General features: G+C 47.9%; 1 protein-coding gene across 1 annotated transcript; it reads right to left on the reverse strand.

Annotated features, from left to right (window-relative positions):
* Positions 1 to 384: 384 nt before the first annotated feature.
* fam171a2b (family with sequence similarity 171 member A2b) lies at positions 385 to 15,827 on the reverse strand. The gene is made up of 8 exons (XM_084485288.1): positions 15,505 to 15,827; positions 13,578 to 13,805; positions 9,653 to 9,745; positions 8,196 to 8,348; positions 7,244 to 7,423; positions 5,874 to 5,987; positions 5,044 to 5,173; positions 385 to 3,826 (listed from the first exon to the last, which is right to left on the reverse strand). Exons 1-8 carry the CDS (start codon positions 15,599 to 15,601, stop codon positions 2,347 to 2,349), a joined length of 2,475 nt encoding a protein of 824 aa, XP_084341414.1. The 5' UTR covers positions 15,602 to 15,827; the 3' UTR covers positions 385 to 2,346.
* Between the last annotated feature and the right edge of the window lie 853 nt (positions 15,828 to 16,680).

Genomic DNA, 16,680 nt, shown 5'->3' on the forward strand with positions numbered 1-16,680 from the left:
CCCGCCATCCCCCGACGGACCGAAAGAACATACAATTATTATTAAGAACAAAATGTTATGAGTACTGCGATACTTCATGTCAACACTCGTAGGTATATTCGCTATTTTATTTTATTTACAAATCGACAATTTTGCAGAAAAAAATTATCATCAAAAGACTCAAAAGACAACTGGTTAGGATCATGATTGAACTGATGATTATTACTAACGTGTAAATGGTTATTGATCATTTATTTCCCGTATGGGGATAACAAAGTACAAATATGTGATCACCACATCAGCCAAGATAGAAGTGGAAAGATTGTTTTTATTTCTACTTTTTCTCAAGTACAGAAATAATTGTTTTACATTTTACAAACAACCGACGGGTTTATGAACTGATGATCCACACATAAAGTGAGCCTCCTCCAGCCCCCATGGACCACAACTACAACAGCATATGATCCATATGCGCTGCAGGGTTTAGTGATGTCCAGTCCACCCGTGAGGTCTGCCTCCTCGCCTCCATATGGACCAGGACTACAACTCAACAGCATATCTATTTTCAATATGCGCTGCAGGGTTTAATTCCACATTTTCCTTGTAACTTTTAATCACATGTATTGAATTAACAATTAAATTGTCAATAGTTAACAGTTTAAAGATATGGGGAAAAAACTCTACTGAGAATACATTTCTCATTAAATACTAAACCAGCCACAACGACAAAGAAAAGCCACGACTTCACAACCCAAATAGCAATAAGATAATAAAGTATTTTACAGCAGGACGGAGTAGGACCAAACCCACTCCAAACTTTGTTTTAGAAATCTCACTATTAACATTCTTTCAAGTAAAAATGAATGAACAACTTGTATTTCATTAATTCCCCTAACCATAGTGAGTTATGAATATTAGGTGTATGTTGATGGCCCAGTAGGGGAAGTGGTCAGGATGTGATTGTTGTAAACATTAACGACCGGAAGTGAACTTTGTTGGCTAATCGAGGGAAACTGTCTTTTTTTATCTAACTCAACTACAGAATGCAATGCCGCATCAACATCTGTGCCAACATGTCCTGGTTGATAAAAAAAATGAATTAAAAACAGTCTTCTACGTATTACATGCACATACTTCATCATATACATTGAATCTCAAGACATCCAAATCGTATCATTTACAAGGTGGAAAAAGGGTAAGGTAGAGGAAAGTATGAACATTATAGCGGGTGTAAAATGTGTGTTTTGTGGTCAATGTGGAAGGCTCACTCCCCAGAAGGTGTGTGGTTGTTAGAGCTCTGCAGTGTGCTTCTTGGTCTGGCGACAGGTTAGTTGGAAATGCACGAGCGTACACGACGGTGTGTGTTGAAGGACAACGACTCGTTCCTACGTGGGTGAAGAAGGCACTTGGAGGAAAAAATGGCACAAGCCGACAGACTGTCTAAAGGTCTTCCTCCTCCTCCTCCTCCTCCTCCTCCTCCTCAGCCTCTTCTCCTTTTCAGCCTTTCAGAAGGTGGTGACGGTGGTGGTGGTCAACCCAGAGGCCCAGATAATGGGTGGAGGGTGTCCAGTGTCTTTGACTGGTTTCATACATTCATATGCATGCAAACTGTTATTCCAAAAAGGACAATCTATTTACACAACAACATTTAAAGAGACGTGTCTGTCTGCTAGGAAAAAAGGCAGAGAAGTGATATTTTGGCGTAACTATAGAGGGCAAGGGTAACAACAGTTATGACTAAAATAATCTGATATGAAATTCAGTGTTATTTCAATAACTACAAATGTATTCCAATACATAAACACAGCTTAGAAGACAACACAACACAGTTAGAGTTCACTCATGTTCCATTGACTTATGGGGGAAGTACAGTTGATTAATGGATTGGGTTCACTACAGATAGTATGCGTTAGTTGGGGGTTTCAGTAGTTGGGATTACAACTCGATAAGGTGGTTCTATCCTATCAGTCTCTATCATTCCTCTAGAAAATAGTCATCCACTTTCAAATACTGGACTCATTCAGTCAAATTCTTAGTACTATTAAGTGCTTTAAATCTCCTAACTTTCTACGGTTTTTCTCTGAAAATGGCTCGTTCCAAAGTCAGCATATACAATGGCTTAGACAATGATTTTAAATGTTAAGGAAACAAAATTCAAAATCAGTCCCGTGAAGTGTACACAGACCGTCTGGGAGATGGTGGAACTATGAGAGAGACCAAGCACTGAAACTTAAGATCCACATCCTCCTATCTCCTATCCTGATTGTGCTTTACGTGATCTACCTCCGTAGCTGGGAGTGGAAGGACCGTCTCTTAATACATCATCTAGTAAATAGAGAGTGGGAGGAGCTCCGACACCCAGCCCGTTTACTTCTTGGGGTGGAAGACCATCAAGGGCCTGTCCTCGATCTTCTGCCAGGGGCTCTTCTTGTTCCCATCCTTGTCTTCCGAGTCGTCCTCGGGGCTGGTCATGGAGTCACGCCGGTTGTCGCTGTTGCGGCTGCTGTTGCCACGGCTGCGCCCCCGGCGGGAGGAAGGCCCTTCATCCAGCAGAGGGGTGAGAGAGTTTTCCTCAGGCGACACCGGGCGCCCCTCGCTGCTGCTGGGCTCGCTGTGATCCGGGTAGGCCAGTTTGGAGTAGGTCTTCCCCTCGCCGACGCCGCCGCCACCGCCACCGCCACCTCCTCCTCCCATCCCATGGCCCCTCCGTCCCCCGGTCCCCCAGTGATCGTCCTTCGCCTTCCTGTTGGCGGCCGCCGCCTTGCGCTCCAGGGCCTCCATGGGCGGCTCCAGGTTATCCCGGAGGTTACCGCCGGCGCCACCAGCGAACAGCATCCCTCCGCCGCTGAGGTCGTTGCCGGCGTCGATGTAGGAATGGCGCACGTGGGCGTTGTTCCGTCCGTCCAGGGAGATGAACCAGGCCCGGGGGTGCTGCTTCACGCCAAACTCCAGGAGCTTCTTCTCCGTCATGGCCTGCAGCTCCCCGTTCATCTGGGCCATGGTGGAGTCGTTGAAGAGCACGGGGATGGTCATCGGCCCTCCGGACGAGTCCGACGCCCAGCTGGGCTCCTCGGAGTCGTCGCCCTGGGAGCCGCCGTGGTGCTGCTGCTGCTGGCCCTGCTTCTGGGAGTGGTGGTGGTGCTGTGGACCTCCTCCTCCTCCCCCCCCCATGTGCATGTCTTTGTCCTGGTCCTTCTGGTCTTTACCGTCGGCTCTCCCCGAGAAGTCGGAGGACATGCGCATGTAGTGGGCAGGGATGACCAGCGTGGGCACCATGCTGCGGTACATGTTCTCCTTCATCTGGTCGATGGAGCTGCAGAAGATGATCTGGCCCGGCTGGGTGTTGAGGGAGGTGGGCCTCTTGAGGTTGTCCGCCGCCGCAGAGTACTCCGGGGGCTTGTCGCCCTGGCTGGGCATGTAGCCCTGGAACCGGGGGGGCGACGGGGGGTCCGAGGCGTAGCCCTGGTTGTCGTTGGCGTTGTGGTGGCGGTAGTGCTCCGGCTCCTTGTCGTCGTGCAGGAGGGGGTTGTCCAGGTTGTTGGTCTCCGTGGCCCGGGTCACCTTCATGGGGAAGCTCTCTCCCCTCTGCGGACCCGAGGCGTTCTTGCCCTTGGACTGGCGCAGCTTGTGCGCCGGGATGTGCTTGGCGAAGTCGTCCCTGGAGCTCTGGTACTCTTGAGACGGAGACAACTCTGATTTGCTGATGTCCCCCGCGCTGCCGGACTCGGCGTGGCCGCCGCAGATCAGGTTCAGGTGGGAGGTGGACGTGCCCTGGTCACGCTTGCCGCCGTTCAGGTTGGAGTTGTGGGGCTTGCCTTGCTGTCGACGTGGTTTCAGACACTTCCGTCTAAAAGGTAAAAAAAGGTGAGGAGGTGTTATCTTCCGCAACAATCAAATCACAACATAGCAATGCCATGGTTACAATCAAACCTACAATCCAGGCTCCAGACTAACTTGTCCATTGGGGACAGCTTATTGGCAGAGCGGTTCACAGGTGAAAGGCTTTCTGAGACGCAGACAGGTTAATCACCCCATCAATGAAGTCTGCTGAATCGACGGATTCCTGTTCTAAAGACAGCATAGCCTTTCCACACCGAGTCAAAGACATGATGGCCAAGTCTCACCACCAGCGGTAGGCTCTCGCTGCATGCACACCACCGACTCCAGCACAGCCATTGGTGTGTACTGAGGTTCAAGTTGCGTTCTCCAGCAGTGCACCGGAGAAGAACGCAATCTAGGATTACTAGTGTGTATCACTGTTACTGAAGTGAGTCATTCAAATCCTAGGTTTTTTTCCAGTCTTTCCAGTTTGTGAACGTTCACTCTGCCAGGAACGCAGGTAACCTTTTGTGTCGTGGAAGTGCCTTTGAGTTCACTCCTCAACGTCACGACCGAGGGACACCGGTGGCGAGGTTACGTCTGGGCGCTCCGTCTGGGCACCCTCTGTCTTTGACCCTTATTGTATAACATCACGGCGTGCGGCGCATTTCATGCACAACATTGCTCATTACAACGTCACTCAAAAAGTAACACAAAGTTGCCGTGGGGCGTAACCATGGGGATAACATGCACCCCCTCTTTCCTATAACTCTCAAAACACATTTATTTAAATCACAGTGTTCCAGTATTCCAGTTGAAACAGGGAGTGCACTTACACTTTAAATAATAAATAATAAATACAACAACATATCTACATATCTATTAATATATATGCAGATTACATATCTATAAATATCCCAGCTTGTAAAATAACCGGACATTTTAACACCAGGTGCGATGAGGATAAGCCGTCTCGTCACACATGGGGCCCCCCAGACCATCACCCTTCCCAGTGCACTGCACCAACTGGTTGGTGGATCCATCAACCACTCATCTGGCTGGATGTTTCACACGTGCAACGTCACTAATGGCTCATTAAAGCAGATCAACATCACACCAGGCCGTTACAAAGGGACCACGTGATGCGTGACTGAGGAGAGCAGAAGGTAGGGGGGGAGGTGGGGGAGGCGGGGGAGGTGGGGGGGAGGGGGTTGGGGTTGCGACCCGCGCCCGTGCTCTCCACACCTGCAGTAGTAGAGCAGCACGCAGAGCAGGATGAGAACCAGCAGCACCAGAGAGCCCAGGATGCAGAGCAGGAACAGGGTGTGGTAGGTGCTGATGTCCCTCAGGCCGGGGTGCCCAAGGAGACCAAACCCTGCAACACAGAGGCTGAAGGTGAAGAGACCCTCTGACCACCGGGAACCTTCACAGAACCACGAGACACCTCCTCCCAGCATCCACCTTACACTTACATAATTCAACTAAATAGTTGATCTTTTATCTTTACATGCATATTTTGCCAATTGTATTTCCTCACTGTTTATTATTATTTTTTTCTTATTTGATTTATATTCTATATAATAATTATTAGGTTACTATCTCTGAAAAGAGCAATGTGAGAGTAATCATTCCCCTCACGATGAATAAAGTTATCTTAATCTCAGCATCTGGGTTTAGGGACTTAAGAGCAGGAGATATTGCTCAGGACTTGAGTGTGTGTACATTTGGGCCTCGTCAGCTATGCAAAAGAGATGCACAACCTCAAAGAGTCATGCCTGAATAAAAAAAGGTTGAAGACAATTGGAATAAAGGTCATATAAAGGGCTAGGCTAGATCAAATGACTGTAGGAGATTCTAAACCAGGGCTTGGGTGAAGAAAAATGCTAGAATAACAAGAAGAATGAAGAATAATAAGAAACATGATTTACCAGGTTTACCAGATGCTAAGCCAGACACAAAATACTAACCAGATGGTAACCAGTGTCTAAATTAATCTGGATAACTGGATGGTAAACGAATGCTAAACCATTTAGAATCTGTTCAGCGGCTCAGACGCCTGAAACGAGCTCCGGTACCTGAGGATGAGGGGAAGGCGGCCAGCCAGTACCCCATGCTGGGCACCACCAGGGTCCAGATGAACTGGGAGCCTTCCTTCTTGATGTAGCCGGTCCCGTTGCGTACCCACAGCCCTGCACAACGCACAACCAAACCACAATCAACATCTAAACAAAAATGTTCCAGAGGAGGTAAACCCTTCAAAAACGGCCTATTCGATTTGTGTTGGAGCGTGAAGGGTTAAATGAAAGACGCCCCTTTGTCAGCCCATCAGTATGCCGCAGACTCTGCAGTTGTTGACGCTGCGGAAAAATGCTACGCAGCTCTGTGATTGGTGGGCCCCCTATAATTTCACAGAGGTCGAGTCCTAGTAATTCAATGAGACTGATTTCAAATGACAGTAAAATGTACCACTCATACCTTCCCTCTGTACGAGTGGGCTTGTCATCGCTAACGACAAGTTCTGCCCGCTGTGAGGGTCCCAAATCCAATAAACTGGATCTCAGTTTATCGGGCGTGATTTGGTTTACTTCACGATGGCAGCCGCCACAAGTAACAAAACCAAAGCTAGTGAGGAGGACATTATTTCTGCTCCATTTTCTAGGTTAACTTTTAAATTAAAAAGTTGGATTTAATAACAGGAAGACACACACCAGAGCTAAATATTGATTAAAAAAATAAAATATAAAAAAACATGATAAAACATGAGAATTGTACTAACATGAAGACCAAGTTAATCCCAAATGAGTCAGCATGTGTATCCTTGTATCCTCTTTCACATGTATGGTGGTTAACGGTTTGAACTGAAATGATACAACCTGAAATGATGAAACCTGGTAGCCCTCCTCTGTGTACCTGGTAGCCCTCCTCTCTGTACCTGGTAGCCCTCCTCTGTGTACCTGGTAGCCCTCCTCTGTGTACCTGGTAGCCCTCCTCTGTGTACCTGGTAGCCCTCCTCTGTGTACCTGGTAGCCCTCCTCTGTGTACCTGGTAGCCCTCCTCTCTGTACCTGGTAGCCCTCCTCTGTGTACCTGGTAGCCCTCCTCTGTGTACCTGGTAGCCCTCCTCTGTGTACCTGGTAGCCCTCCTCTGTGTACCTGGTAGCCCTCCTCTGTGTACCTGGTAGCCCTCCTCTGTGTACCTGGTAGCCCTCCTCTCTGTGTACCTGGTAGCCCTCCTCTGTGTACCTGGTAGCCCTCCTCTGTGTACCTGGTAGCCCTCCTCTGTGTTAAAGACTTGGTAGCCCTCCTCTGTGTTAAAGACTTGGTAGCCCTCCTCTGTGTTATAGACCTGATAACCCTCCTGGTAGCCCTCCTCTGTGTACCTGGTAGCCCTCCTCTGTGTACCTGGTAGCCCTCCTGGTAGCCCTCCTGTGTGCTGTAGGGTGTACCTGTGCTGGGCCGGTACGTCCAGGAGGGTATGCTGGTGGCCATCCGGTTGCCCGTGTCGGCGGGGAGCGGCACGCTGACCTGGATGGGGTCGGTCACCTGGATGGGGCCTCCGTCTTTATCGTACAGCTGCACACTGACCACGGCTAGCGCGGTAAGCTCCGTCCATCCGATGTCCACCCCTACACAACATTGGATCATGTTGATCAATTAGAGAACCTGTTTAATAATAATACAAAATAATATAAACACGCACCTATAAATATGACACAACTGATAATAACTTTTGCACGGTGCTAACGTCTTAAAAACGCTTGTGACATTTGCAGAAGTAGCAGCTCAATCTGATTCGGTTTATACGTCAGTGGAATCTGCAGAAGCACACAATACGTTGTGACTGAAATATAATTTCAATTGGCGTTGACGGCGCGACCATATTTGTGAACCTGTACTGATCCACTGGGTCTGGTTGAACGCGCCGGCCCCCCGCTGGCTGTACAGCAGCACGTGGAGCGGTGCCCACTACGACTCTGCAGGCAGCGGGCACACGGCGCTGCGCCAACTGAGCCAAATAGAATCAAAGCCACGCCACTTAGGGAATGTGCAGAACCACAGCACAACACTGACTCCCAGTCCTCTGGAGAGGCAGACCGTTAAATCAACAAATGGTAAATGCACTGCATTAACACGGCGCTTTTCTAACCAGTGGCCACTCAAAGCGCTTTACAACATTGCCTAAGATTCACCCATTCACACAAACATTCACCCAGTCACACACCGACGGCGGAGTCAACCATGCAGGGCGACAAGCCAGCTCATCTGGAGCGGTCAGGCTGAGGCGTCTCGCTCAGGGACACCCCGACACTCCTAGGAGCTAGGAGGAGCCGGGGATCGAACTAGCAACCTTCCGGTTACCAGCCAACCTCCGCTCTACCTCCTGAGCCACATGCGTACCGGAGCTGTTGGTCTCCTGGCCCAGCAGGTAGGGGAACCCCCCCATCTCGTACTGGCTGCGGGCCACCGTCAGCATGGCGGACAGGGCCGTGGAGTTGGAGGCCGCGGGCAGGGACCTCCTCTGGACCTGCACCAGAGGCTGGTTCCGAGCACCTGGGGCGGAGACAGGCGTCAGGCTGGTAGGAGCTGGCCCTACTGGTAGGAGCTGGCCCTACTGGTAGGAGCCGGCCGCAACGGCGGGATCTCGGGACAACCATCCAAGAGTGACACTCTCAAAGAGCAAGGACTTCAATTGACTCATCATTCATTTAATTCATACTTTGCGGTCACGTGACTACCATGGATACCTGGAGGGCATCAAACGCTGGCAAAATGGCGACGAACATCGGCCAACCAGGGGAACTGCAGCCTTGCAGATTTCCGATGCTTAAATCAATCAACTATTTAGACCATATGTCACAAAATGTTAAAATTAGATACGAAGAGAAGATAAACATACTCGGAACTTGTGATCCATACACAGCACCCGCTGATGTATTCATTGCTTTGAAGCTGGCAAAGACTCTACCAGACTTGGAGTTTGGAGCTATTTACATTTATCTCATTGAGAATCCGTCACCTTATACCGCACAAAAATTGAAAGGCTACGGATGGGTTAACAACGCTGTCGTATGGGAGGTGAAAAACAGGAATATCTTCATAATCAAAGCAAAGGTGAATGTTACTATTCCACCATCCACTATGAAATGTCCCCTTTTGTCCGCAATTACATAGCCAATGTGGTCTTATTATAGCCCGATCATTCACTAAAAAACACATAGAAAGATTAAATCATCCAGCATATTATTTCAACAATGTGTGAGGGCAGGGATGATCACACAGTTGCTGTTACAGAATGCTGCGTGATTTAATCTGCACAGTGGAATGAGCGCTGGGCGGAGATGTTCACGCATTTCAGAAGCAGAGATTTCAGAGATTCCATACAAAAATATATGTCTAATTTGCCATGTATGCCTGGCACAAATGCTCCCGTTTAACTAATCTTTCCATCATGGCGGTATTTGGACTGAGAGGAACCTAAGGACCGTTCGTGTGGTAATTACTGGCGACGTCCTGATCAGGTTACTAGGTTTCGTTGCTGGAGTTATTGCCCGCCAGCCAGTGGTTGTGACGTCACGTGCAAAGTATGAATAGTCCATCAAGAGGCCACAAGGAGCTTTGTTTTGTGTGTGTCGTTAAAAAGGTGAGAGGCTTGGTGGGCAGGGCCGAGCGATACGACCAGGAACCAATAGGAACAGCCTTTCTAATTGAAAGAAAATGCAAGCCTCTCAATATCTGAAAGCTCTCAAAAAATATATATATATACAAACGGCTACTTTAGGTATTCGTGAATAACACTCATTCTCATAGTCAGGTTAGCATTAGTCCCGCTGGCGTTGGGAGTTGGGGGAGTTTACCTGGAGAGCCGGCGAGGACCTGCAGCACATCGTCGTACAGGATGAGGGTCCCAGGGCGCTGGGCCAGCAGGTACAGGCTGACGGCGGCGTACACTGCAACACACACACACACACACACACACACACACACACACACACACACATACACATCCTCAGTACCTCCTTCACTACATTTACATTTTAGGGGATTTTGCAGATGCTTTTATCCAAAGTGACTTCACAACGGTTCATGCACACATTCACACACCGACGGGCGGGGTCGACCACACAGGGGGCGACAGCCAGCTCGTCAGGAGCAGTTAGGGTGAGGTGCCTTGCTCAGGGACACCTAGACACTCGCTAGGAGGAGCCGGGGATTGAACTAGCAACCTTCCGGTTACCAGTCAACACGCTCCACCTCCTGAGCTACTGTCTCTCCCCCCCCCCCCCCCCCCCAACACTACACCATTCCTACCGTGACCCTACAGTAAACCAATGCCGCTTGTCCACCGCCAGTACCAGCTCGACTCGCCTCAACTTGGCCCGCCGTTTTTTGCGTTTCCATTGGCAAAAAAAGTATCTGGTACCTAGTACCGGGTACTTTTTTTTAGTACTACCTCCGTCGAGGTTCCAAGCGAGAGGAGTAGGTACTTTTGTGTGACGTAAACAGGCTGCTGGCCACTGATTGGCCAGCGGCTGCAAACGGGAATAATCACTCAAAGTTAAGTTGTGTCCGCCGTGGCTGGAGTCCACGAACCCGCTCCCGAGGGGGACACGGATCGGCGTTTCGCTGTGTCGTTCCTTTCCCAGGACTCGAGTTTCGCCTCGATAAGTCGTGGCGAGTTGAGCTGGTACTGTCGGTGGTGGAGAAGCGGCACAAGTCCCCTGTGTGAGCACGCCCAAGCTCTGACCCATCAAACCGGTCAAACATGCGTTGTGGTTCCATCAGGTTGGTCCACTTTCTTTTTATTCAGGGGTGTGGCTTTATGGATGTCCATGTTCCATGTTCTGCACTCTCCCTTCAGTGGGTGGTGCAGCCAGGGTGTTAGCTTGATGTCCCCAGAGGGGTATTCCATCAAAGTCGCTAACGAAAGGGACGCTTAGTTGATTAAGCCTGGTTAGAACTAGCGCCAACTTCCACTTGAGGCTTAAGCTGTTCCATCAACGCAGTTCAGCCGCGCCTTGCTCAGGTTAGTTCAAGCCAGGCTAACGTTATCCTGGATTACGCGCGTTCACAAGATATGTAACCAGCCCATAACCGTGAATGTCGAATCATGGATCAAATGTCCGAAAAGGACCGAGCGGGATCTTTTCCAGCAGCGAACAGAAGCTGCTGGAATATGAGGAGTACAAGCATATAATAACTCAAAAAGGGAACATCGTAACCATTAATAGAAACAGGGAGGCTGCCTGGCACAAAAATTGGCGATCTGTTGAATGCATAAGTAGTATTAAGCGTAACATATTTTAATTTAATATTGACCATGGATTTGAAAGCAGGGAGATAGTCGGTGAAGTTAACGTGTTGGTCTTGCACCCGGTCGTCCGGGGTTCTATCCTCACGCAATTAGTAATATAGGAAGGATTACTAGAGAAATCAAATAACTTTTCATGCCATTTATTTTCCATTTCTTTAAATATTCTTAATTAGGGAATTAATAAAATGAATAAAGAGAATTACGAAATGAATTTCATAGTATGCCAAGAATACTATGAAATACTCTGGACGCGAACTCAGGTCGCACGTATCACAGGGCAAGTGCTAGACCATTCACCCAGCCGCTGATTCCTGATTACGCAATAATACATAGATTTGTGTAAAAATGTGTTGAAAAAATAGCCACAGTAATAATAGATAGCAATTCATTTAATTATTTCATTTGCATCATTTAATCTTAGACCCTTAGTAAAAATATACGATGTTTGTACTTCATATATGTAGATTTATGACAAAATTGTGAGAACTAGGCTTGGCGGAACCTTCTGATGGTACAATTGTTGCTGACAGATCGCTAACCGCTCAAGTTAGCCTGACAGTTAACCTGCTCCCGACCAGGTTAGTTTGGTCGGATAAATTGCCGTGGTTACTTAGCGGAGATTCCCTTAAGTCACGTTCATGGAACGCAACTCTAGCTGAAAGAAGCCCGGCTAAGCGAAATAAGCCCAGCTTTGCGCTTAACCTGGTTGATGGAATACCCCTCAGGTTACCAAAGATTGCTTTTCAAATATAGAGGGCAATGTGGGTCCATATTTGCATCTTATGCTACGTTTTAAAAACGTTGTGCATTTAGGCAAGAAACCATAGCCTATATTATCCTCTCCAGCACGTTTCATTTAAAATAAGTTGTTTTATTTTGGTTTTCCTCTACCGAATCCTGTCCTAAACCTTAACTCCACATCTAAACCTAACATCCGGTTTGTTGTCGTTTTGAATCCGACGCATGACCTCCACCTCAACAGGCCGCGTACGCTAGATTTGGCTTCATGGCCCGTGGGAGGAGGAGGGAACCGGGTTCTGACTACAAAGAGGGGAGAGTCCGCCCGGGCCCATGCTCCGCTGCCTGCCGACCACGCGGACCACCAGGGAAGGAGAACGCGGCAGTAGTGCACCGAGCGAGGAGGCTCTGGTGCCTCGCATGTTCTCTGGCTAGCGCGCCGTTGAGTGCGCAGGCAGCAAACAAGAAACACAGCAAAGGGATGCTGAATGCATTTGTGGGAGTGTGTTTGTGTGTGTGTGTGTGTGGATGATGGCTGGTTTCAGCAGCCTCACCTGTGCCCTGTACCACGAACCTCGGTTAGTGGGTTAGCGAGGTGTGTTGCGCTCAAAGCCTGGGTTAGCCGGGGACACGGAAGTCGCTCTCTTTTAGCGTCGCTGTATCACCATGGTGACTTATGCTGTCAACCAAACCTGGTCGGGAGCAGGTTTTCGCAGGTTTTCACAGCTCACAGCTCATTTCTTATATAGGGTGTATTTAAAGTGAATTCCCTAAATTATACAACAAGGCAGGTTGGACGTTGCTCATGCATTTTGAAATCAGCATCACTCTATTGGGATTAATGGCGAACAATTCATCATTTGCCATAGTTATTTTATAGACTAAATGCAGAATCCTTTCACTTATACGAATTTACACGATCGAATTTACACTATTTTTTGCCAGCACGCCTCCCTAGCCAGTATGTGTGCAATTGTGTTGCCCCTAGCTGTTATCAGATTTTTGAACTCTGTTCCTCTTGAGTGAAATAGACTGCTCTTGCTCTATCCATTTTGTAATTAGGTGAGTAAAATGACGCGATAAACGGCCCTTTCACGTGAACGCGCGTTAAACCTAAAGCGGAAAACCTGGCTCGACTAATCGAGTCCTAAGTGAGTGTCGTAGTACCATTTAACTCTGATCACGAGTTGCGTCTCTGTCGATCCAGGTTTTCCCCAGAAAGCCTGGGTATGTTCAGCGAGGTTCGTAGTGCACCCCACTGGCCCAGTCTGACTGGACTCTGGGGCCGGGTGAGGCTGCACACCTGTTGTGCATTGAGAAATCAGTGTGCACAGGTTAAAGCAGACATCGCCACCACACACACACACTCTGGGAGGTCTCCCACATGTCAACATGGAGCACCGGGCCTCGTGTCATTAACTACAAACTTTTGCAATAGACCTTGGTCTTTCAACACCTTCCTTGTCTGGAGGAGCCGAATAGCGATCACCTAGGTGGAGTGTGGCCGCCACCTAGGTGTGTGAGTGTAGCACAGGCATTGCTACGGCCTCATTTGGTTGCACCCATTGTAACGACATACTAATTACAAAGTATATTGGATGCAACATTCGTTTTAAACTCAATGTGTCATGTAGGGTCCAGGGACCAGGGATAGGTCAGGTGACCAGCGTCAGGTGACCAGGCGTAGGTCAGGTGACTTGGCGTGGGTCAGGTTGACCAGGATGACTTACGGGGGACTCTGCCGGAGTGCCACGGGACGGAGTTGGTGACGTAGTCCTGCTTATAGGCGCTGATGATTACCCATGTTGCTAGGCGGTAGGGGAAGGTGACCCTGAGCACGCCGTCTGGCCCCGCCCTGCTGGAGGCCAGCACGGTCTGGTTGCCGTGGACGACCACCTGTGCATCGGACAAAGGTGAAAGGTCGCTGTTGTCGAAAACCTGCACCTGTATTTGGACCTCTGCAAGAAAGAAGGAAACACAATGCTGTTTTTAAAAACACAAAACGCCTTCTGCCTGTCAGTACAGAAAGAAGATATAGGAGGACAAACATAAAGAAAACCAGGAGAACAAGAGAGGATTACTATTCTGTAATCCCTCATCCTGTCATAGAGGAAGGATCTTGAAGCAAGAGCAGGGATGTTTGTCGACCAGCACCACTGTTCTGCTGCATGCAATGCCACAGTACATCAGCATCAACACAACTGACGATTTTACACCTTACATCCACCACACACACACACACGCATGTATGTGCGCACACGCACACACACACACACACACACACACACACACACACACACCCTGGTGGAGGCTTCCTATGTGTCATTCTGGTGATCTCAGGATGTCACCAGACAACAGGATGTGGGTCAGACCATGGATATTTCTATGGAGAGGCTGGTAGCGTCCGAGGGGGGGGGGGGTCTTTATCTGTCTGTCTGCCTTGCAAGTCGGTCTCTCTCTCTGTATTTAGATAGAAGTCTGTGTGTCTGAACTCTAGCAAGATGTTGTGAATACTATGTACTTGATGACTTGCTAATAACGTCTCCAACACCACAGGAGACCAACAGCAGAGAGTGTGTGTGTGTGTGTGTGTGTGTGTGTGTTCTAATAAGGGCTCTATTGTGAGCAGTGAAAGGAGGACTTCCTGCCTCTTAATATCAACCAACGTTTCCTGGAGTCAAACCAAACAAACCCACTGTATTTAAGCCTTAATAATAATCATAACAATAAATAGAATATGATATATATATATTGATATCAGAATCAACAACATATCTCCCTTTATCTCTTCCCATATCTCCTTTATCTCTTCCCATATCTCTTCCTTTAAAAAAGAACGGATGGCAGAAGACTGTGAAGACTGTGATTCGCTGAAACTTGTGTGTTCACACAAGCTTCATTCAAAAGGAGCACAACTTTATAAATGGGTTGGTTGGGCTCAACCTTATAAAACAAGCTCATTTAAACAAAATGACAGCTGAATATAAAAACAAATACATAGCTTCATTCCTAATATCTAGAGCTAGAACTTCAAGCTCCACTGTCTCTTCACTGCAGAGGCTGTAATGATCTTCGGTCGGTCTCGGAACGACACCAGTACATGATGTTCATCCTTCATGATACCGTTATCGTGGGTCCGGGTGAAGCCCAGTTATAAACCGACCATTTGCATGCAATAATGACTACATTGGAACACCAGTAGACACAATGGGCATAAGAGCAGACGCGTTCTGCAGTCAAGAGAGGAAGAGGCTCCCAGGCCTGATGGTGGAGCTGAACAAGGGGACCGGGGCCTCCCTGTCTCGCTGCCCTCGGAGCAACCAGCCCCATGTCATCGAAACGGGAGCCGTCCACACACCCAGCAGACACGCAGGCCTACATTTGAGACTTCGCGCAGCAGACATCACGAACACCTTGAACAAAAGCACTGAGTTTATGGTAATGAGGTGTTGATCTGCGAGTCGATCGCGAGCCAAACCCCACGGCAGCCCATACGTAACCTGGGTGGTCGACGCATCCCTTCCTTAGAAATGCCGATTTGCAATGCGGGTAAGCTTACAAACGCTGATTCGTGATGTTTTGCGACAAAGAACAAGTACAAGATCGCAACCACTCCCATCTTGTCATTGTGCTGCATCCTGCATATGGCGATCTTACCAAACGCTCCCTGATCTGGAAGAGATTTGGCGGCCGCCTCCCAGACCGCAGAGAACGAGACGAAGAGGAGCAAACGAGAGATGGAGTTGGCCGGCATCCTTGCGACTACATCTCTAGTCCCAGGTCAGTGGCCAGATGTCCATATTCCTACTCGATCTTGATCCAAGGAATAGTCAGACATGTTCCGAACGCCTACTCATGGATGCAGGAATATCGGGAGAAACGCTGCCGACTCCCGTCTTTAGGTTTCGCCTTGTTTTTATTGTCGAGGTGAGAAGAATGTGGTTCTGTCGCCCTCTGGTGGTGAGAACAAGAACCGTCTCGAGTCGTCTAGTGGTCGGACCAGGAACAGCAGCGACACCGCTTTATTAATATCCATTGCATTTTGTTGTTTTCATAACATTATATTTTACAATAAAATAGTCATAATAATAATCATCATATACAATTATATAATATTATTTAGTGTACTATATTATTGTATATTGTAATGTTATGTAGTGTAATGTAAATAGAAGTGTGCCAAGTAGTCCCTTAAAATATTCAATAATCAATATTGTAGGCTTCTAAGACAAAGTGTTTGAGTAAAAGTGTGTTAGTTATGAGTGTTGTTAGTTATGAGACGGGTGTTCTGGCCACGGTAGGAGAATTTATCCATAAATAATAAATAATAAATCAGTTTTTTTCAAAAGGTTGTTGTTAGAGTGTTGCGTCACCAGGGGGCAGCAGATAATCACACAATATGTTGAGGGAAACGTGACCTCTGTGTTGAAAGCTACGTTTTAGAGTTTAGCATAATCAATACAATTCATTATGAAATTCTGGAAACTTATATATATAATTGTTTTAAATTGTGATCAAACTGTGAAAAATCTCCCAACAACATATTACTTATTATTTTCAGATTCAGATATTTTCATGAGACCACACACAAAAACTCACAAGCAGACACACACCAAACACCCACCTGCTCCCTATGTAGGTGTAAAGTATGTGTATGTATGTATGTATGTATGTATGTATGTATGTATGTATGTATGTATGTATGTATGTCATGTATGTATTATGGCACCCATTGCACTCTTGACCATCCCTGGAAGGAGGGATCCCCCACTCTGCGTTCCTCCTCAAGATTTCTTCCTTGCTAATTAAGGGAGTTTTTTCTTGCCCTCCGGG

This window comes from Micromesistius poutassou (assembly GCF_964030765.1).
Source record: "Micromesistius poutassou genome assembly, chromosome: 21".
Lineage (NCBI taxonomy): Eukaryota > Metazoa > Chordata > Actinopteri > Gadiformes > Gadidae > Micromesistius > Micromesistius poutassou.